The 23,698-nt window shown below is 52.4% G+C and overlaps 1 protein-coding gene across 1 annotated transcript in view; it reads left to right on the top strand.

Annotated features, from left to right (window-relative positions):
* Nucleotides 1–889: 889 nt before the first annotated feature.
* Nucleotides 890–23,698, top strand: part of HMCN2 (hemicentin 2) — a 159,595-nt gene continuing 136,786 nt past the window's right edge. The window contains exon 1 of the mRNA XM_069747494.1: nucleotides 890–1,229. Within this exon, the coding sequence (XP_069603595.1) occupies nucleotides 998–1,229 (232 nt within the window). The 5' untranslated portion in view covers nucleotides 890–997. The remainder of the gene's footprint in view (nucleotides 1,230–23,698) is intronic.

Raw genomic sequence — 23,698 nt, 5'->3', positions numbered from 1 at the left:
AAACCTCTACAGTAAGGCAAGTTGTCGGGCATTATCCTAAAATAAAAGAAGCCCCTACCATGTATCTTTTATCGCACCGTGGCATTGATGACATCAGGGGTTACCCCAAGTTCTGTGTTTCCCTACTGAGGAAAAAGTTGCAGAATTTTGGGGGTTAATTTTAGGAGCGTCCAAGCTGAGGTTAATGGTGAGCCCCTCTAAATTACCCCAACTGAACATTATCTGAATTGGGGCACGATGCGCGACATTTCCTACAAAGCTCCTTTCGTCCATTAGTGACTTCCATCTCCTGGATTAAAGTCGGACACACGCACATCAAGCACGATCACACTAAACCTCCAGCGTCACAGACTAATCCACACATCTTTGTGATCGACACTTTATTATGTCAGTCTGTGAAAAAAGAAAAGTTATTCCCAATTTTGTGTTTTTTTCCCCCAATGTTTATAAGATACAATTTTGGAGCCACTGGGACATGTCCTGTAACTTATATTAATTTTCTTATAATATTTGCATCTTTATCCGATTTATTTTGATTAATCGTTTTATCCCTGGCTCTTTCTGCGGGTTTTGGAGTTGGTTCCTCACAGAGACTTTGTATGATGGCAGGTTTTGTACTTGGAAAGCTGGAAGAATGGAAAATAAGAAGAATAGGACTCGGGGTGCTGTGAGGAGAAGCTGTGGGGGGTGCCCTATCAGGCCGGGGGTATGTTCCTCATTCACCCCCTCTCAGGTATCCGGAGACTTTTTGGCTTTTTCTGGGCCAGCTCCATGCAGGAGGCAGGGAGGGGTCTCTTTGTTTGCTGTAAGGGGCTGAGCTTCTTTTTCCAAAAGTTTGTAAGAAGCAGTGGGGGCAGGTTTCTCCTATAAAGCTGCACTGAGGCTGCAGGAGCAATAGACCGGGTCATGTAAGCAGAGGCTATACAGCAGGCTGGCCATATACAAGGACACTACAGGGGCCATCTCAGCCCGGCAGCATCTGAACACATTTGGGGTAATGGCTTCAGGTCTGTACCTTGTACTGCTCACCTTTGCCTTGGCTCAGGTGAGCGTTGGGGACCCCGGTGACAGCGCTGCCCCTTCTTTAGCCTTCGTGTTTGATGTGACCGGCTCCATGTATGATGACCTGAGACAAGTGATTGAAGGAGCCAACCGGATCCTGGAGCGCACTCTGAATCGCAGGACCAAAGCCATCAGCACCTACGTACTGGTCCCATTTCACGACCCAGGTAAGTCCTGACTTATCCTATTCTTCACCTCTACTTCTTGTATGTAGTTTTATGGGGAGTAGACTTACGGTTTTTAGAAAGTGTGTCGCAGGAAACCATCCACCGCTGCGGTCTCCTAGAGGGCTGGCATCTGTAGTTACATGTTGGCCCCTATAAGATAGAACATATAAGATTTACCTGTCCGTCCATGTTTGCACGCCTCACTGCGTCCTCAAATATTGCTTCAAATTAACCACTAGGAAATATCCACGGAATTCTCACCACAATAAGCGTCGCTAATAACCAGCACTTCAGCAAGTTGGATATTTCTGGAGTGATAGATATCAGACAGAATGGCTGTCTATATACCATCACTATATGTGACACCGTCACAGCCTATAACCCCAAACAAACCCTACAGGCCTTAGACCTTGCACTTATGGACTCCGATATCACTTCATATCTTACTTTAAAGATCCTAAAAAAAAAAAAGTGTCCGACATCGACAAAACATACGTCACCACGATCAGCTTATAACTGAATTGGAAGAGTTGTCTCATCTTACTGGTGGGCTCCCATCTAATCCTACATATTATCGTAGACTTCTATGATTTAATGCCGATAACGTATGATCATGTGTAATAAGCTGCAATCTATCCTCCCAATGCTGACACAGACTAGGGCCCGTTTCATAGAAAGCCAATTAAAATACCATCAGCGATGTCCTGTGTGGTGGGGAAATCCACATAAACCTGCGGATCACAAAGAAGTACATTCCTACAGCGTTATTAGGCATGCCGCATCAAATCTTGCCAACCCCTCCGACCACGCTTTGCTGCAACTATAGGAACGGGTTCCAAAATATTGTGTGTGGATAAATGTAAAGAAGTTGTTATATTGTGACAAGTCATTGCCAGTAACACGTTATATGTATATGGCCCATACATTTCAATGGTTGTGCCAAAGATTAGATGCACTGCAGGCTCTGGCTGTATTGTATCTGCTCTTAACGGATCTATTGCAAAGATTTCAGAGAAAAAAAAATGAATTGTCCCTTTCATTATTTAGCATTTTTAAGAACAGATGTCTGGATGAACAAAAACAAGGATTTTTAATGCACTCGTGTAACCTCTGCATAAAGCCAAGCTCAATCTCTGAATTCTGCAGACGTGACCGGTCCATGTGTTCTGTGGTCCGCTGTGCACTAGGACTGACAATATTATTATTATTTATTAATATAGCACCATTAATTCCATGGTGCTGTACATGAGAAGGGGTTACAGCAAAATACAAATATCACTTACAGTAAACAAACTAACAATGACAGACTGGTACAGAGGGGCGAGGACCCTGCCCTTGCTTACATTCTACAGGATTATGGGGAAGGAGACAGTAGGTTGGGGGTTGCAGGAGCTCCGATGGCGTTGAGGTGGTCATGTGGTCAATATGTTTTTAAGGAAACATCCATAGGTTCTATTCACGCATTGCAATATATTACCCCTGCAAATTTGGTTACAAATCCGCAAACTCCACGTGTCACTTGTGGATTTCACCCCACTTACTAAATTATTGAATATGAGAAGACCACAATGAAAATATGCATAATCGTGAGCAGGCTGCAGATTTAATAAAGGCTCCATGCATTCATTTTCGTGTGGATTTTAGTCCTGAGATTTTGAAAAACCCATTTACTTGTATTGTACAGTAAATTACTGTAGAATCTGCGACGTGTGAACTTGGCCTTAGTGAAAAGTCGTCACCATACGGCGGCAACTCTTGAACAGATGAGTGTGGTCAGCTAATCGGAGCATGCTTGGACATGGTGACATGTGAAGGACATAGTAAAAAGCTACTCCTTCTACTCCTTTCTTTCTGCAATCATTATTTTTAAGTTAGATCACAAAAAAATACTGTCTACAAAACTTTTGTCCAGCCTTCCCAAAAAACTGGATACCAACTGGATCCATGCTCTTCAATATAAGAAGTGTAGAAAAGATAGATACCGTAATAATGGACAGTAATTCGTGATGACACCGCTAACAGGTCAGTTCGGTAAGTGTTGGCGTGCCCAGGGTACTAGAGGTGTCCATAGACTCCTGCAGTAAAAACGGATCCATTGTGAATGGGACAAGAACAGATGAAAAACAGAAACCCTAATGTACAGCCGTCTTTGTTCCGTTTGTACCCAAATCTGTTCCAAGCGAATGACAACTGGACATGTGAAGAGAGGGTCAGAGGTCCCTGCAGCAACATGTTAGGGGATTTTAATTTCAGGTAGGTCCTTTAGTAATTGCAGAATCTCCATAAATAATCAGCCATCTAAGAGGAGCACACAAACAGCAAATGTGGCACACACAAGCCTCCATTCTCACACTTGTGCCCCATCATGTGTCCCTATCATCTCAGTGGGATACCTGTACAGATCAAACACGGCTCACTGTGTGTTTTGTCACTCGCTGTGTGTTCCTTTGACACTTGGGGGGGCTTTGATTGAGCTGCAGCTCAGCCCCTTTAAATGGAGCTGTAGGCTGCCTCTGAGTAGTGGCAATATTTACACCCATTCATTCATCACATCCACTATATGGCTGGTCCCTGGTCACTATTGATCTGTTATAGCAATACGACTGGTCCCAAGAGCTCACGCTCCGCTATGCAGAACAGCCCTGGACGGGCACTGAGGGCGCACTGTACCGAGAATGTGAATCCTTGAAGCATCTTCTTCTGGAAGGTGGTTTTAAATGGGTTTTCCAATCTTACGTAATAACTGGATAAGGAAAAGTCTTACAACTTTCTGCTACATTATAGGAGCGCAAGAGAACAATTACTGAAGTGTCTGCTCACCAGCCTGCTGACTGTTTCCAGTAAAAACAAGCAGCAATGTAATTACAGAATGTCAGGATAAGTAATCCAATGTACACTGCTCTAAAAATAAAGGGAACACAAACAACAGAACATAACTCCAAGTAAATTAAACTTCTGTGAAATCACACTGTCCACTTAGGAAGCAACACTGCTTGACAATTTCACATGCTGTTGTGCAAATGAAATAGACAACAGATGGAAATTATTGGCAATTATCAAGGCACACTCAATAAAGGAGTGGTTCTGCAGGTGGGGACCACAGACCACATCTCTGTACCAATGCTTTCTGGCTGATGTTTTGGTCACTTTTGAATGTTGGTTGTGATTTCACACTTGTGGTAGTATGAGACGGACTCTACAACCCACACAAGTGGCTCAGATCGTGCAGCTCATCCAGGGTGGCACATCAATGCGAGTTGTGGCAAGGTTTGCTGTGTCTGTCAGCGTAGTGTCCAGAGGCTGGATGTGCTACCAGGAGACAGGCCAGTACACCAGGAGACTTGGAGGGGGCCGTAGGAGGACAACAACCCAGCAGCAGGACTGCTACCTCTGCCTTGGTGCAAGGAGGAACAGGAGGAGCACTGCCAGAGCCCTGCAAAATGACCTTCAGCAGGCCACAAATGTGCATGTGCCTGCACAAACTGTTAGAAACCGACTCCATGAGGATGGTCTGAGTGCAAAAACGTCCACACGTAGCCTGACTGCCATTAGGTACCGAGATGAGATCCTCAGACCCCTTGTGAGACCATATGCTGGTGTGGTTGCCCCTGGGTTCCTCCTAATACAGGACAATGCCAGACCTCATGTGGCTGGTGTGTCAGCAGTTCCTGCAAGATGAAGGCATTGAAGCTATGAACTGGCCACCCGTTCCCCAGACCTGAATCCGATTGAACACATCTGGGACATCATGTCTTGCACCATCCACCAACGTCACTTTGCACCACAGACTGTCCATGAGTTGGCAGATGCTTTAGTCCAGGTCTGGGAGGAGATCCCTCAGGAGACCATCCGTAGCCTCATCAGGAGCATGCCCAGGCATTGTAGGGAGGTCATACAGGCACGTGGAGGCCACATACACATGCCCTGTGTACCCAATGTTAAAGGGAACCCGTCACCCCCCCCCCCCCTGGCGTTTGTAACTAAAAGAGCCACCTTGTGCAGCACTAATGCTGCATTCTGACAAGGTGGCTTTTAGTTCTGGGTGCTGTAACCGCAGAAATAATCTTTTTTGAAATTTGTCCCTCATACCTTGAAATCGTCCTGGGGACAGGTCTTTCCCCCCCTAATCCAGACGCACCAGAGCCGTCAATCATGGCCTCTTAGCGCCGGGCACCTCCTCCTCAGCATTATTCACTTGTCCCGGCGCCTGCGCAGTCATCTTATGCCTTGGACATGCGCAGTTAGCGTTGCCCGTCCACTGACATCACTTGATGTCTTGCTGACTGCACCTGCGTGCACGCACGGCCCGAGATCCCGCCCCGCAGTCTCTCCTGATTTATTCACACTGCGGGGCTGGGATTCTTGGGCATGCACAGTATTTATCTTCGGCTCTCCCTCCGCCTTCCTCATACTGTGCAGCATCAGAGGATTCTGACGATATCTGATGCTGCACAGTATGAGGAAGGCGGAGAGAGAGCCGCAGAGAACTACTGCGCATGCCCAAGAATCCCAGCCCCGCAGTGTGAATAAATCAGGAGAGACTGCAGGGCGGGATCTCGGGCCGCACGTCCACGGAGGTGCAGACAGCAAGACATCAAGTGATGTCAGTGGACGGGCAGCGCTAACTGCGCATGCCCAAGGCATAAGATGACTGCGCAGGCCGCGGGACAAGTGAATAATGCTGAGGAGGAAGTGCCTGGCACCAAGAGGCCATGAGTGACGGCGGTGGTGTGTCTGGATTAGGGGGGGAAAGACCTGCCCCCAGGACGATTTCAAGGTATGAGGGACAAATTTAAAAAAAAGATTATTTCTGCGGAACTAAAAGATCCACCTTGTCAGAATGCAGCATTAGTGCAGCACAAGATGGCTCTTTTAGTTATAAACGCCTGAGGGGGTGACAGGTTCCCTTTAACATTGGGTACGCAGGGCATGGGGATGCCTTGCGGATGTATGGGGATGCCTGCGGATGTACGGGGATGCCTGCGGATGTACGGGGAAGCCTGCGGATGTAGGGGGATGCCTGCGGATGTAGGGGGATGCCTGCGGATGTAGGGGGATGCCTGCGGATGTACGGGGATGCCTGCGGATGTATGGGGAAGCCTGCGGATGTACGGGGATGCCTGCGGATGTAGGGGGATGCCTGCGGATGTAGGGGGATGCCTGCGGATGTAGGGGGATGCCTGCGGATGTAGGGGGATGCCTGCGGATGTACGGGGATGCCTGCGGATGTACGGGGAAGCCTGCGGATGTAGGGGGATGCCTGCGGATGTAGGGGGATGCCTGCGGATGTACGGGGATGCCTGCGGATGTACGGGGATGCCTGCGGATGTACGGGGATGCCTGCGGATGTACGGGGATGCCTGCGGATGTATGGGGATGCCTCCGGAGGCGTCATTTTGACGCTGTGCTGAACTGCATCGAACGCAACATAGTAACATAGTTATTAATGTTGAAGGAAGTCTAAGTCCATCTAGTTCAACCCATAGCCTAACCTAACATGCCCTAACATGTGGGCGGGGCTTAACGGAGGAAGAAGGCTTTCATCCGCAGCCCTGCCGAACGCTACTGTGAAACCAGCCATAGTGAGCGCAGCTCTGGAGTATTAGGCTACTTTCACACTAGCGTCGGAATCTCCCCGTCGCAATGCGTCGGGCAGAGATTCCGATGCTAGCGTTTGATGCACTGCACAACGGGTGCAGCGGATGCATTTCTCCGGCGCATCCGCTGCCCCATTGTGAGGTGCGGGGAGGTGGGGGCGGAGTTCCGGCCGCGCATACGCGGTCGGAAGAAGCGGTCCGTCAGGAGCAAAAAACGTTACATGTAACGTTTTTTGCTCCCGGCGGTCCGCCACAACACGGCGCAACCGTCGCACGACGGTTACGTGTGGCAAAGCGTCACAATGCGTCGCTAATGTTATAATCTATAGGGCAAAAACGCATCCTGCAAACAACTTTGCAGGATGCGTTTTTTGCCATAAACGACGCATTGCGACGTCTGGCAAAAAACGCCAGTGTGAAAGTAGCCTAATACCCATTTTTGATAAGTAATGTACCCGTTTATACAGTATAAGTAAATGGCAGTTGCAGTCTCACACTTAGAAAGTTACCCTAGAAATGATAAATTACTCACAGTTGTCAGTGCAGAGTATAAGGCAGGATAGACTGATGTTCTATCTTTTAAAGTCCTAAAAAAAAAAAACTAAACACTAAGAGGAAGCTATAAATACCCTGCTGCCATGTCTGCCTGTATATAGTGTATGGGCGATGATATATGACTGGTATCTGTATACAGTGTACACATAGATTATATCCAGGGGCAGGCAGACCTATGGAGCAACCTGTGCAGCTGCAGGGGCCCAGGAGCTGAGGGCCCTCCTGTCCGGGGCCACCCCTGTATCTGTAGTGTGCGCGATTTCTGGTCTCTCAGTCTTTCCCGCCTTCTCACAGACAAGCCCCGCCCCTCACTCCTCACCTGTGTGTGGCCTCCTGATTGGTCAGCTGATCGCATGGTATGCTCTTGTGGTCAGTCCTGCAGTTACCATGGCTACAGAGGTGAGAGCTATTGGCCATCAGGAGTGTAGGGAGCGGTGCCAGGCTGGCACTGCCAGCATTATCAGTCATAAATAGGCGCTGTGGTGTCTGTAGACAGCTGCCAACCAGAACATTAAAGCCACCCATAGGTGATGTGAACAACATAGTAAATAGTATACAGCGGGTCTTGTGGGGTGTCCCCAGTATATGGAGGGGCTTGAGGGAATGATACGGAGTGATGGGGGATTTCCTGCTGGATGATAGAGATGTTCTACTGGGTGACGGGGGATGTTCTCCTGGGTCATGGGGCAATGTTCTGCTGGGTCATGGGGCAATGTTCTGCTGGGTCATGGGACGACGTTCTGCTGGGTCATGGGACGATGTTCTGCTGGGTCATGGGACGATGTTCTGCTGGGTCATGGGACGATGTTCTGCTGGGTCATGGGGCGATGTTCTGCTGGGTCATGGGGCGATGTTCTGCTGGGTCATGGGGCGATGTTCTGCTGGGTCATGGGACGATGTTCTGCTGGGTCATGGGGCGATGTTCTGCTGGGTCATGGGACGATGTTCTGCTGGGTCATGGGACGATGCTCTGCTGGGTCATGGGGCGATGTTCTGCTGGGTCATGGGGCGATGTTCTGCTGGGTCATGGGACGATGTTCTGCTGGGTCATGGGACGATGTTCTGCTGGGTCATGGGGCGATGTTCTGCTGGGTCATGGGGCGATGTTCTGCTGAGTCATGGGGCGATGTTCTGCTGGGTCATGGGACGATGTTCTGCTGGGTCATGGGACCATGCTCTGCTGGGTCATGGGACGATGTTCTGCTGGGTCATGGGACGATGTTCTGCTGGGTCATGGGACGATGTTCTGCTGGGTCATGGGACGATGCTCTGCTGGGTCATGGGACGATGTTCTGCTGGGTCATGGGACGATGTTCTGCTGGGTCATGGGACGATGTTCTGCTGGGTCATGGGGCGATGTTCTGCTGGGTCATGGGACGATGTTCTGCTGGGTCATGGGACGATGCTCTGCTGGGTCATGGGACGATGTTCTGCTGGGTCATGGGACGATGTTCTGCTGGGTCATGGGACGATGCTCTGCTGGGTCATGGGACGATGCTCTGCTGGGTCATGGGACGATGCTCTGCTGGGTCACAGGGCGATGTTCTGCTGGGGCAATGTTCTGCTGGGTCATGGGACGATGTTCTGCTGGGTCATGGGACGATGTTCTGCTGGGTCATGAGACGATGTTCTGCTGGGTCATGGGACGATGTTCTGCTGGGTCACAGGGCGATGTTCTGCTGGGGCAATGTTCTGCTGGGTCATGGGACGATGTTCTGCTGGGTCATGGGACGATGTTCTGCTGGGTCATGGGACGATGTTCTGCTGGGTCATGGGACGATGTTCTGCTGGGTCATGAGGCGATGTTCTGCTGGGTCATGGGACGATGTTCTGCTGGGTCATAGGGCGATGTTCTGCTGGGTCATGGGACGATGTTCTGCTGGGTCATGGGACGATGTTCTGCTGGGTCATGGGACGATGTTCTGCTGGGTCATGGGACGATGTTCTGGGTAATGGGGCGATGTTCTGCAGGGTCATGGGGTGATGTTCTGCTGGGTAATGGGGCAATGTTCTGCTGGGTCATGGGGCGATGGTCTCTTGGGTCATGGGGTAATGTTCTGCTGGGTCATAGGGCGATGTTCTACTGGGTCATGGGGCAATGTTCTGCTGGGTCATGGGACGATGTTCTGGGTAATGGGGCGATGTTCTGCTGGGTCATGGGGCAATGTTCTGCTGGGTCATGGGGCAATGTTCTGCTGGGTCATGGGACGATGTTCTGCTGGGTCATGGGGCAATGTTCTGCTGGGTCATGGGACGATGTTCTGCTGGGTCATGGGACGATGCTCTGCTGGGTCATGGGACGATGTTCTGCTGGGTCGTGGGACGATGCTCTGCTGGGTCATGGGACGATGTTCTGCTGGGTCACAGGGCGATGTTCTGCTGGGACAATGTTCTGCTGGGTCATGGGACGATGTTCTGCTGGGTCATGGGACGATGTTCTGCTGGGTCATGGGACGATGTTCTGCTGGGTCATGGGACGATGTTCTGCTGGGTCATGGGACGATGTTCTGGGTAATGGGGCGATGTTCTGCTGGGTCATGGGGTGATGTTCTGCTGGGTAATGGGGCAATGTTCTGCTGGGTCATGGGGCGATGGTCTCCTGGGTCATGGGGTAATGTTCTGCTGGGTCATAGGGCGATGTTCTACTGGGTCATGGGGCAATGTTCTGCTGGGTCATGGGACGATGTTCTGGGTAATGGGGCGATGTTCTGCTGGGTCATGGGGAAATGTTCTGCTGGGTCATGGGGCAATGTTCTGCTGGGTCATGGGACGATGTTCTGCTGGGTCATGGGGCAATGTTCTGGGTCATGGGACGATGTTCTGCTGGGTCATGGGACGATGCTCTGCTGGGTCATGGGACGATGTTCTGCTGGGTCGTGGGAAGATGCTCTGCTGGGTCATGGGACGATGTTCTGCTGGGTCACAGGGCGATGTTCTGCTGGGGCAATGTTCTGCTGGGTCATGGGACGATGTTCTGCTGGGTCATGGGACGATGTTCTGCTGGGTCATGGGACGATGTTCTGCTGGGTCATGGGACGATGTTCTGCTGGGTCATGGGACGATGTTCTGCTGGGTCATGGGACGATGTTCTGCTGGGTCATGGGGCGATGTTCTGCTGGGTCATGGGACGATGTTCTGCTGGGTCATGGGGCAATGTTCTGCTGGGTCATGGGGCAATGTTCTGCTGGGTCATGGGACGATGTTCTGCTGGGTCATGGGGCGATGTTCTGCTGGGTCATGGGGCGATGTTCTGCTGGGTCATGGGACGATGCTCTGCTGGGTCATGGGACGATGTTCTGCTGGGTCATGGGACGATGCTCTGCTGGGTCATGGGACGATTCTCTGCTGGGTCATGGGACGATGCTCTGCTGGGTCACAGGGCGATGTTCTGCTGGGGCAATGTTCTGCTGGGTCATGGGACGATGTTCTGCTGGGTCATGGGACGATGTTCTACTGGGTCATGGGACGATGTTCTGCTGGGTCATGGGACGATGTTCTGCTGGGTCACAGGGCGATGTTCTGCTGGGGCAATGTTCTGCTGGGTCATGGGACGATGTTCTGCTGGGTCATGGGACGATGTTCTGCTGGGTCATAGGGCGATGTTCTGCTGGGTCATGGGACGATGTTCTGGGTCATGGGACGATGTTCTGCTGGGTCATGGGACGATGTTCTGCTGGGTCATGGGACGATGTTCTGGGTAATGGGGCGATGTTCTGCTGGGTCATGGGGTGATGTTCTGCTAGGTAATGGGGCAATGTTCTGCTGGGTCATGGGGCGATGGTCTCCTGGGTCATGGGGTAATGTTCTGCTGGGTCATAGGGCGATGTTCTACTGGGTCATGGGGCAATGTTCTGCTGGGTCATGGGACGATGTTCTGGGTAATGGGGCGATGTTCTGCTGGGTCATGGGGCAATGTTCTGCTGGGTCATGGGGCAATGTTCTGCTGGGTCATGGGACGATGTTCTGCTGGGTCATGGGGCAATGTTCTGCTGGGTCATGGGACGATGTTCTGCTGGGTCATGGGACGATGCTCTGCTGGGTCATGGGACGATGTTGTGCTGGGTCGTGGGACGATGCTCTGCTGGGTCATGGGACGATGTTCTGCTGGGTCACAGGGCGATGTTCTGCTGGGGCAATGTTCTGCTGGGTCATGGGACGATGTTCTGCTGGGTCATGGGACGATGTTCTGCTGGGTCATGGGACGATGTTCTGCTGGGTCATGGGACGATGTTCTGCTGGGTCATGAGGCGATGTTCTGCTGGGTCATGGGACGATGTTCTGCTGGGTCATAGGGCGATGTTCTGCTGGGTCATGGGACGATGTTCTGCTGGGTCATGGGACGATGTTCTGCTGGGTCATGGGACGATGTTCTGCTGGGTCATGGGACGATGTTCTGGGTAATGGGGCGATGTTCTGCAGGGTCATGGGGTGATGTTCTGCTGGGTAATGGGGCAATGTTCTGCTGGGTCATGGGGCGATGGTCTCTTGGGTCATGGGGTAATGTTCTGCTGGGTCATAGGGCGATGTTCTACTGGGTCATGGGGCAATGTTCTGCTGGGTCATGGGACGATGTTCTGGGTAATGGGGCGATGTTCTGCTGGGTCATGGGGCAATGTTCTGCTGGGTCATGGGGCAATGTTCTGCTGGGTCATGGGACGATGTTCTGCTGGGTCATGGGGCAATGTTCTGCTGGGTCATGGGACGATGTTCTGCTGGGTCATGGGACGATGCTCTGCTGGGTCATGGGACGATGTTCTGCTGGGTCGTGGGACGATGCTCTGCTGGGTCATGGGACGATGTTCTGCTGGGTCACAGGGCGATGTTCTGCTGGGACAATGTTCTGCTGGGTCATGGGACGATGTTCTGCTGGGTCATGGGACGATGTTCTGCTGGGTCATGGGACGATGTTCTGCTGGGTCATGGGACGATGTTCTGCTGGGTCATGGGACGATGTTCTGGGTAATGGGGCGATGTTCTGCTGGGTCATGGGGTGATGTTCTGCTGGGTAATGGGGCAATGTTCTGCTGGGTCATGGGGCGATGGTCTCCTGGGTCATGGGGTAATGTTCTGCTGGGTCATAGGGCGATGTTCTACTGGGTCATGGGGCAATGTTCTGCTGGGTCATGGGACGATGTTCTGGGTAATGGGGCGATGTTCTGCTGGGTCATGGGGAAATGTTCTGCTGGGTCATGGGGCAATGTTCTGCTGGGTCATGGGACGATGTTCTGCTGGGTCATGGGGCAATGTTCTGGGTCATGGGACGATGTTCTGCTGGGTCATGGGACGATGCTCTGCTGGGTCATGGGACGATGTTCTGCTGGGTCGTGGGAAGATGCTCTGCTGGGTCATGGGACGATGTTCTGCTGGGTCACAGGGCGATGTTCTGCTGGGGCAATGTTCTGCTGGGTCATGGGACGATGTTCTGCTGGGTCATGGGACGATGTTCTGCTGGGTCATGGGACGATGTTCTGCTGGGTCATGGGACGATGTTCTGCTGGGTCATGGGACGATGTTCTGCTGGGTCATGGGACGATGTTCTGCTGGGTCATGGGGCGATGTTCTGCTGGGTCATGGGACGATGTTCTGCTGGGTCATGGGGCAATGTTCTGCTGGGTCATGGGGCAATGTTCTGCTGGGTCATGGGACGATGTTCTGCTGGGTCATGGGGCGATGTTCTGCTGGGTCATGGGGCGATGTTCTGCTGGGTCATGGGACGATGCTCTGCTGGGTCATGGGACGATGTTCTGCTGGGTCATGGGACGATGCTCTGCTGGGTCATGGGACGATTCTCTGCTGGGTCATGGGACGATGCTCTGCTGGGTCACAGGGCGATGTTCTGCTGGGGCAATGTTCTGCTGGGTCATGGGACGATGTTCTGCTGGGTCATGGGACGATGTTCTACTGGGTCATGGGACGATGTTCTGCTGGGTCATGGGACGATGTTCTGCTGGGTCACAGGGCGATGTTCTGCTGGGGCAATGTTCTGCTGGGTCATGGGACGATGTTCTGCTGGGTCATGGGACGATGTTCTGCTGGGTCATAGGGCGATGTTCTGCTGGGTCATGGGACGATGTTCTGGGTCATGGGACGATGTTCTGCTGGGTCATGGGACGATGTTCTGCTGGGTCATGGGACGATGTTCTGGGTAATGGGGCGATGTTCTGCTGGGTCATGGGGTGATGTTCTGCTAGGTAATGGGGCAATGTTCTGCTGGGTCATGGGGCGATGGTCTCCTGGGTCATGGGGTAATGTTCTGCTGGGTCATAGGGCGATGTTCTACTGGGTCATGGGGCAATGTTCTGCTGGGTCATGGGACGATGTTCTGGGTAATGGGGCGATGTTCTGCTGGGTCATGGGGCAATGTTCTGCTGGGTCATGGGGCAATGTTCTGCTGGGTCATGGGACGATGTTCTGCTGGGTCATGGGGCAATGTTCTGCTGGGTCATGGGACGATGTTCTGCTGGGTCATGGGACGATGCTCTGCTGGGTCATGGGACGATGTTGTGCTGGGTCGTGGGACGATGCTCTGCTGGGTCATGGGACGATGTTCTGCTGGGTCACAGGGCGATGTTCTGCTGGGGCAATGTTCTGCTGGGTCATGGGACGATGTTCTGCTGGGTCATGGGACGATGTTCTGCTGGGTAATGGGACGATGTTCTGCTGGGTCATGGGACGATGTTCTGCTGGGTCATGGGACGATGTTCTGGGTAATGGGGCGATGTTCTGCTGGGTCATGGGGTGATGTTCTGCTGGGTAATGGAGCAATGTTCTGCTGGGACATGGGGCGATGGTCTCCTGGGTCATGGGGTAATGTTCTGCTGGGTCATAGGGCGATGTTCTACTGGGTCATGGGGCAATGTTCTGCTGGGTCATGGGACGATGTTCTGGGTAATGGGGCGATGTTCTGCTGGGTCATGGGGAAATGTTCTGCTGGGTCATGGGGCAATATTCTGCTGGGTCATGGGACGATGTTCTGCTGGGTCATGGGGCAATGTTCTGGGTCATGGAACGATGTTCTGCTGGGTCATGGGACGATGCTCTGCTGGGTCATGGGACGATGTTCTGCTGGGTCGTGGGAAGATGCTCTGCTGGGTCATGGGACGATGTTCTGCTGGGTCACAGGGCGATGTTCTGCTGGGGCAATGTTCTGCTGGGTCATGGGACGATGTTCTGCTGGGTCATGGAACGATGTTCTGCTGGGTCATGGGACGATGTTCTGCTGGGTCATCGGACGATGTTCTGCTGGGTCATGGGACGATGTTCTGCTGGGTCATGGGGCGATGTTCTGCTGGGTCATGGGACGATGTTCTGCTGGGTCATGGGGCGATGTTCTGCTGGGTCATGGGGCGATGTTCTGCTGGGTCATGGGACGATGTTCTGCTGGGTCATGGGGCGATGTTCTGCTGGGTCATGGGGCGATGTTCTGCTGGGTCATGGGACGATGCTCTGCTGGGTCATGGGACGATGTTCTGCTGGGTCATGGGACGATGCTCTGCTGGGTCATGGGACGATGCTCTGCTGGGTCATGGGACGATGCTCTGCTGGGTCACAGGGCGATGTTCTGCTGGGGCAATGTTCTGCTGGGTCATGGGACGATGTTCTGCTGGGTCATGGGACGATGTTCTGCTGGGTCATGGGACGATGTTCTGCTGGGTCATGGGGTGATGTTCTGCTGGGTCATGGGACGATGTTCTGCTGGGTCATGGGGCGATGTTCTGCTGGGTCATGGGGCGATGTTCTGCTGGGTCATGGGACGATGTTCTGCTGGGTCATGGGGCGATGTTCTGCTGGGTCATGGGACGATGTTCTGCTGGGTCATGGGACTATGTTCTGCTGGGTCATGGGGCGATGTTCTGCTGGGTCATGGGGCGATGTTCTGCTGAGTCATGGGGCGATGTTCTGCGAGGTCATGGGACGATGTTCTGGGTAATGGGGCGATGTTCTGCTGGGTCATGGGACGATGTTCTGGGTAATGGGGCGATGTTCTGCTGGGTCATGGGGTGATGTTCTGCTGGGTAATGGGGCGATGTTCTGCTGGGTCATGGGGCGATGGTCTCCTGTGTCATGGGGTAATGTTCTGCTGGGTCATAGGGCGATGTTCTACTGGGTCATGGGGCAATGTTTTGCTGGGTCATGGGACGATGTTCTGGGTAATGGGGCGATGTTCTGCTTGGTAATGGGGCGATGTTCTGCTGGGTAATGGGGCGATGTTCTTCTGGGTCATGGGGCGATGGTCTCCTGGGTCATGGGACGATGTTCTGCTGGGTCATGGGGCAATGTTCTGCTAGGTCATGGGACGATGTTCTGGGTAATGGGGCGATGTTCTGCTGGGTCATGGGACGATGTTCTGGGTAATGGGGCGATGTTCTGCTGGGTCATAGGGCGATGTTCTGCTGGGTCATGGGGCAATGTTCTGCTGGGTCATGGGACGATGTTCAGCTGGGTCAGGGGACGATGTTCTGGGTAATGGGGCGATGTTCTGCTGGGTAATGGGGCGATGTTCTGCTGGGTCATGGGGCGATGGTCTCCTGGGTCATGGAACGATGTTCTGCTGGGTCATGGGGCGATGTTCTGCTGGGTCATAGGGCGATGTTCTGCTGGGTCATGGGGCGATGTTCTGCTGGGTCATGGGGCGATGTTCTGCTGGGTGACTGGGGATGTTCTGCTGGGTCATGGGGCGATGTTCTGCTGGGTGACCGGGGATGTTCTACTGGGTGACCGGGGATGTTCTGCTGGGTCATGGGGTGATGTTCTGCTGGGTCATGGGGCGATGTTCTGCTGGGTCATGGGGCGATGTTCTGCTGGGTCACGGGGCGATGTTCTGCTGGGTGACTGGTGATGTTCTGCTGGGTCATGGGGTGATGTTCTGCTGGGTCATGGGGTGATGTTCTGCTGGTTCATGGGGCAATGTTCTGCTGGGTCATGGGGCGATGTTCTGCTGGGTCATGGGGCGATGTTCTGCTGGGTGACCGGGGATGTTCTGCTGGGTCATGGGGTGATGTTCTGCTGGGTCGTGGGAAGATGCTCTGCTGGGTCATGGGACGATGTTCTGCTGGGTCACAGGGCGATGTTCTGCTGGGGCAATGTTCTGCTGGGTCATGGGACGATGTTCTGCTGGGTCATGGAACGATGTTCTGCTGGGTCATGGGACGATGTTCTGCTGGGTCATGGGACGATGTTCTGCTGGGTCATGGGACGATGTTCTGCTGGGTCATGGGGCGATGTTCTGCTGGGTCATGGGACGATGTTCTGCTGGGTCATGGGGCGATGTTCTGCTGGGTCATGTGGCGATGTTCTGCTGGGTCATGGGACGATGTTCTGCTGGGTCATGGGGCGATGTTCTGCTGGGTCATGGGGCGATGTTCTGCTGGGTCATGGGACGATGCTCTGCTGGGTCATGGGACGATGTTCTGCTGGGTCATGGGACGATGCTCTGCTGGGTCATGGGACGATGCTCTGCTGGGTCATGGGACGATGCTCTGCTGGGTCACAGGGCGATGTTCTGCTGGGGCAATGTTCTGCTGGGTCATGGGACGATGTTCTGCTGGGTCATGGGACGATGTTCTGCTGGGTCATGGGGCGATGTTCTGCTGGGTCATGGGACGATGTTCTGCTGGGTCATGGGGCGATGTTCTGCTGGGTCATGGGGCGATGTTCTGCTGGGTCATGGGACGATGTTCTGCTGGGTCATGGGGCGATGTTCTGCTGGGTCATGGGACGATGTTCTGCTGGGTCATGGGACTATGTTCTGCTGGGTCATGGGGCGATGTTCTGCTGGGTCATGGGGCGATGTTCTGCTGAGTCATGGGGCGATGTTCTGCGAGGTCATGGGACGATGTTCTGGGTAATGGGGCGATGTTCTGCTGGGTCATGGGACGATGTTCTGGGTAATGGGGCGATGTTCTGCTGGGTCATGGGGTGATGTTCTGCTGGGTAATGGGGCGATGTTCTGCTGGGTCATGGGGCGATGGTCTCCTCTGTCATGGGGTAATGTTCTGCTGGGTCATAGGGCGATGTTCTACTGGGTCATGGGGCAATGTTTTGCTGGGTCATGGGACGATGTTCTGGGTAATGGGGCGATGTTCTGGGTAATGGGGCGATGTTCTGCTGGGTAATGGGGCGATGTTCTTCTGGGTCATGGGGCGATGGTCTCCTGGGTCATGGGACGATGTTCTGCTGGGTCATGGGGCAATGTTCTGCTAGGTCATGGGACGATGTTCTGGGTAATGGGGCGATGTTCTGCTGGGTCATGGGACGATGTTCTGGGTAATGGGGCGATGTTCTGCTGGGTCATAGGGCGATGTTCTGCTGGGTCATGGGGCAATGTTCTGCTGGGTCATGGGACGATGTTCAGCTGGGTCAGGGGACGATGTTCTGGGTAATGGGGCGATGTTCTGCTGGGTAATGGGGCGATGTTCTGCTGGGTCATGGGGCGATGGTCTCCTGGGTCATGGAACGATGTTCTGCTGGGTCATGGGGCGATGTTCTGCTGGGTCATAGGGCGATGTTCTGCTGGGTCATGGGGCGATGTTCTGCTGGGTCATGGGGCGATGTTCTGCTGGGTGACTGGGGATGTTCTGCTGGGTCATGGGGCGATGTTCTGCTGGGTGACCGGGGATGTTCTACTGGGTGACCGGGGATGTTCTGCTGGGTCATGGGGTGATGTTCTGCTGGGTCATGGGGCGATGTTCTGCTGGGTCATGGGGCGATGTTCTGCTGGGTCACGGGGCGATGTTCTGCTGGGTGACTGGTGATGTTCTGCTGGGTCATGGGGTGATGTTCTGCTGGGTCATGGGGCGATGTTCTGCTGGTTCATGGGGCAATGTTCTGCTGGGTCATGGGGCGATGTTCTGCTGGGTCATGGGGCGATGTTCTGCTGGGTGACCGGGGATGTTCTGCTGGGTCATGGGGCGATGTTCTGCTGGGTCATGGGGCGATGTTCTGCTGGGTCATGGGGCGATGTTCTGCTGGGTGACTGGGGATGTTCTGCTGGGTCATGGGGCGATGTTCTGCTGGGTGACCGGGGATGTTCTACTAGGTGACCGGGGATGTTCTGCTGGGTCATGGGGCAATGTTCTGCTGGGTCATGGGGCGATGTTCTGCTGGGTCATGGGGCGATGTTCTGCTAGGTGACTGGGGATGTTCTGGGTCATAGGGCGATGTTCTGCTGGGTCATGGGGCGATGTTCTGCTGGGTCATGGGGCGATGTTCTGCTGGGTTATGGGGCGATGTTCTGCTGGGTGACTGGGGATGTTCTGCTGGGTCATGGGGCGATGTTCTGCTGGGTGACCGGGGATGTTCTACTGGGTGACCGGGGATGTTCTGCTGGGTCATGGGGCGATGTTCTGCTGGGTCATGGGGCGATGTTCTGCTGGGTCATGGGGCGATGTTCTGCTGGGTCATGGGGAGATGTTCTGCTGGGTGACTAGGGATGTTCTGCTGGGTCATGGGGCGATGTTCTGCTGGGTGACCGGGGATGTTCTACTGGGTGACCGGGGATGTTCTGCTGGGTCATGGGGCGATGCTCTGCTGGGTCATGGGGCGATGTTCTGCTGGGTGACCGGGGATGTTCTACTGGGTGACCGGGGATGTTCTGCTGGGTCATGGGGTGATGTTCTGCTGGGTGACCGGGGATGTTCTACTGGGTGACCGGGGATTTTCTGCTGGGTCATGGGGTGATGTTCTGCTGGGTCATGGGGCGATGTTCTGCTGGTTCATGGGGCGATGTTCTGCTGGGTCATGGGGCGATGTTCTGCTGGGTCATGGGGCGATGTTCTGCTGGGTGACCGGGGATGTTCTACTGGGTGACCGGGGATGTTCTGCTGGGTCATGGGGCGATGTTCTGCTGGGTCATGGGGCGATGTTCTGCTGGGTCATGGGGCGATGTTCTGCTGGGTGACTGGGGATGTACTGCTGGGTCATAGGGCGATGTTCTGCTGGGTCATGGGGCGATGTTCTGCTGGGTCATGGGGCAATGTTCTGCTGGGTCATGGGGCGATGTTCTGCTGGGTGACTGGGGATGTTCTGCTGGGTCATGGGGCGATGTTCTGCTGGGTGACCGGGGATGTTCTACTGGGTGACTGGGGATGTTCTGCTGGGTCATGGGGCGATGTTCTGCTGGGTCATGGGGCGATGTTCTGCTGGGTCATGGGGCGATGTTCTGCTGGGTCATGGGGCGATGTTCTGCTGGGTCATGGGGCGATGTTCTGCTGGGTGACTGGGGATGTTCTGGGTCATAGGGCGATGTTCTGCTGGGTCATGGGGCGATGTTCTGCTGGGTCATGGGGCGATGTTCTGCTGGGTGACTGGGGATGTTCTGCTGGGTCATGGGGCGATGTTCTGCTGGGTGACCGGGGATGTTCTACTGGGTGACCGGCGATGTTCTGCTGGGTCATGGGGCGATGCTCTGCTGGGTCATGGGGCGATGTTCTGCTGGGTGACTGGGGATGTTCTGCTGGGTCATGGGGCGATGTTCTGCTGGGTGACCGGGGATGTTCTACTGGGTGACCGGGGATGTTCTGCTGGGTCATGGGGTGATGTTCTGCTGGGTCATGGGGTGATGTTCTGCTGGTTCATGGGGCGATGTTCTGCTGGGTCATGGGGCGATGTTCTGCTGGGTCATGGGGCGATGTTCTGCTGGGTGACCGGGGATGTTCTACTGGGTGACCGGGGATGTTCTGCTGGGTCATGGGGCGATGTTCTGCTGGGTCATGGGGCGATGTTCTGCTGGGTGACTGGGGATGTTCTGCTGGGTCATAGGGCGATGTTCTGCTGGGTCATGGGGCGATGTTCTGCTGGGTCATGGGGCAATGTTCTGCTGGGTCATGGGGCGATGTTCTGCTGGGTGACTGGGGATGTTCTGCTGGGTCATGGGGCGATGTTCTGCTGGGTGACCGGGGATGTTCTACTGGGTGACCGGGGATGTTCTGCTGGGTCATGGGGCGATGTTCTGCTGGGTCATGGGGCGATGTTCTGCTGGGTCATGGGGCGATGTTCTGCTGGGTCATGGGGCGATGTTCTGCTGGGTCATGGGGCGATGTTCTACTGGGTAACCGGGGATGTTCTGGGTCATAGGGCGATGTTCTGCTGGGTCATGGGGCGATGTTCTGCTGGGTCATGGGGCGATGTTCTGCTGGGTGACTGGGGATGTTCTGCTGGGTCATGGGGCGATGTTCTGCTGGGTGACCGGGGATGTTCTACTGGGTGACCGGGGATGTTCTGCTGGGTCATGGGGCGATGTTCTGCTGGGTGACCGGGGATGTTCTGCTGGGTCATGGGGCGATGTTCTGCTGGGTCATGGGGTGATGCTCTGCTGGCAGCAGGTGGATGTGACACGTACCAGCGACCTATACAGTATACAGTCCCACCACATGGCAGTGGGATCATCTGATGGCAGCGCCTCTTTCCACAAGATAATGATCACCCAGGAGTGGTCTGATTGCCACATTCGTCCCCCACCGCCCACACTGAGAGTCCGCTCGCTAAATCGCCCTCCTCTGCACAACTCTTCACCTCCGTCCTTTCCTCCGCAGTAGGATAAGTTCATACTAGGTGTTTTTGCTGCATTTTTTGATGCTAATTTTCAGTTGCGTTTTTAAGTACCAGCAAAGCGTATGAGGTTTCAGAAATCCCATGTACACACGTTGTTTTTTGTCATCAGTATTTTGTGCTTTGCATGGTTTTTTGGACAAAGAGCATGTCACTTTTCAGCGTTATCACCCATTGACTTGAATGGATGGTGAAAAAAAATGCACCAAATACGCAGGTATCAGGTTTTGCTGCATTTCTACTTAATAGGACTTTTTTTTCAACACTAAACTTTATCAGCATGCCCAAGAGACAAATCTAGCATGCCAAAATGCCGCAAGGAAAACCGACTATGTTCTGCAGCTTCTTTCCTGCCATAAGATCAGGTTTTGTTGCGAAAAAAAAAAAAAAGCTGAAAAAACGCCTAATGTGAACCTAACATGAGGCACACATTGCGGAAAGTGGTGTGGATTTTTCTGGACTGATTTTGGTAAATCCGCAGGTAAATCGCACTGCGGATTACCTGCAAAATTACCGCAGATTTATCGTGATTTTTTTGCGGATTCCACCTGCGCTTTTACACTTGCGGATTCCTATTGAGGAGCAGGTGTAAACCGCACAAAGAATTGACATGCTGCAGATTAAACAAAGCTACGTTTCCGCATGTTTTTTTCTGCAGCATGTACACTGCGGATTTTGTTTTCCATAGGTTTACCTGGTAGTGTAAACTCAGGGAAAACTGCTGCGAATCCACAGCGGCCAATCCGTTGCGGATCCGCAGCAAAATCCACAACGTGTGCACATACTACTAATAACCAAGAAAAATTATCTTTCACAATTGGTGCAGAATCCAACCAGAGGAGCAGCACTTTTAGACCTAATACTATCTAATAGACCTGACAGAATAACAAATCTGCAGGTGGTTGGGCATTTAGGAAATAGCGACCACAATATTGTGCAGTTTCACCTGTCTTTCACTAGGGGGACTTGTCAGGGAGTCACAAAAACATTGAACTTTAGGAAGGCAAAGTTTGAACAGCTTAGAGATGCCCTTAATCTGGTAGACTGGGACAATATCCTCAGAAATGAGAATACAGATAATAAATGGGAAATGTTTAAGAACATCCAAAATAGGCAGTGTAAGCGGTTTATACCTTGTGGGAATAAAAGGACTAGAATTAGGAAAAACCCAATGTGGCTAAACAAAGAAGTAAGACAGGCAATTAACAGTAAAAAGAAAGCATTTGCACTACTAAAGCAGGATGGCACCATTGAAGCTCTAAAAAACTATAGGGAGAAAAATACTTTATCTAAAAAACTAATTAAAGCTGCCAAAAAGGAAACAGAGAAGCACATTGCTAAGGAGAGTAAAACTAATCCCAAACTGTTCTTCAACTATATCAATAGTAAAAGAATAAAAACTGAAAATGTAGGCCCCTTAAAAAATATTGAGGAAAGAATGGTTGTAGATGACGAGGAAAAAGCTAACATATTAAACACCTTCTTCTCCACGGTATTCACGGTGGAAAATGAAATGCTAGGTGAAATCCCAAGAAACAATGAAAACCCTATATTAAGAGTCACCAATCTAACCCAAGAAGAGGTGCGAAACCGGCTAAATAAGATTAAAATAGATAAATCTCCGGGTCCGGATGGCATACACCCACGAGTACTAAGTGAACTAAGTAATGTAATAGATAAACCATTATTTCTTATTTTTAGTGACTCTATAGCGACAGGGTCTGTTCCGCAGGACTGGCGCATAGCAAATGTGGTGCCAATATTCAAAAAGGGCTCTAAAAGTGAACCTGGAAATTATAGGCCAGTAAGTCTAACCTCTATTGTTGGTAAAATATTTGAAGGGTTTCTGAGGGATGTTATTCTGGATTATCTCAATGAGAATAACTGTTTAACTCCACATCAGCATGGGTTTATGAGAAATCGCTCCTGTCAAACCAATCTAATCAGTTTTTATGAAGAGGTAAGCTATAGACTGGACCACGGTGAGTCATTGGACGTGGTATATCTCGATTTTTCCAAAGCGTTTGATACCGTGCCGCACAAGAGGTTGGTACACAAAATGAGAATGCTTGGTCTGGGGGAAAATGTGTGTAAATGGGTTAGTAACTGGCTTAGTGATAGAAAGCAGAGGGTGGTTATAAATGGTATAGTCTCTAACTGGGTCGCTGTGACCAGTGGGGTACCGCAGGGGTCAGTATTGGGACCTGTTCTCTTCAACATATTCATTAATGATCTGGTAGAAGGTTTACACAGTAAAATATCGATATTTGCAGATGATACAAAACTATGTAAAGCAGTTAATACAAGAGAAGATAGTATTCTGCTACAGATGGATCTGGATAAGTTGGAAACTTGGGCTGAAAGGTGGCAGATGAGGTTTAACAATGATAAATGTAAGGTTATACACATGGGAAGAGGGAATCAATATCACCATTACACACTGAACGGGAAACCACTGGGTAAATCTGACAGGGAGAAGGACTTGGGGATCCTAGTTAATGATAAACTTACCTGGAGCAGCCAGTGCCAGGCAGCAGCTGCCAAGGCAAACAGGATCATGGGGTGCATTAAAAGAGGTCTGGATACACATGATGAGAGCATTATACTGCCTCTGTACAAATCCCTAGTTAGACCGCACATGGAGTACTGTGTCCAGTTTTGGGCACCGGTGCTAGAGAGAGTACAAAGGAGGGCAACAAAATTAATAAAGGGGATGGGAGAACTACAATACCCAGATAGATTAGCGAAATTAGGATTATTTAGTCTAGA

The sequence above is a fragment of the Ranitomeya imitator genome, chromosome 2 (assembly GCF_032444005.1).
Source record: "Ranitomeya imitator isolate aRanImi1 chromosome 2, aRanImi1.pri, whole genome shotgun sequence".
NCBI classification, from domain to species: Eukaryota; Metazoa; Chordata; class Amphibia; order Anura; family Dendrobatidae; genus Ranitomeya; species Ranitomeya imitator.
The sequence above is the reverse complement of the archived record's forward strand: the minus strand, read 5'-3'. Positions and strand labels throughout refer to the sequence as shown.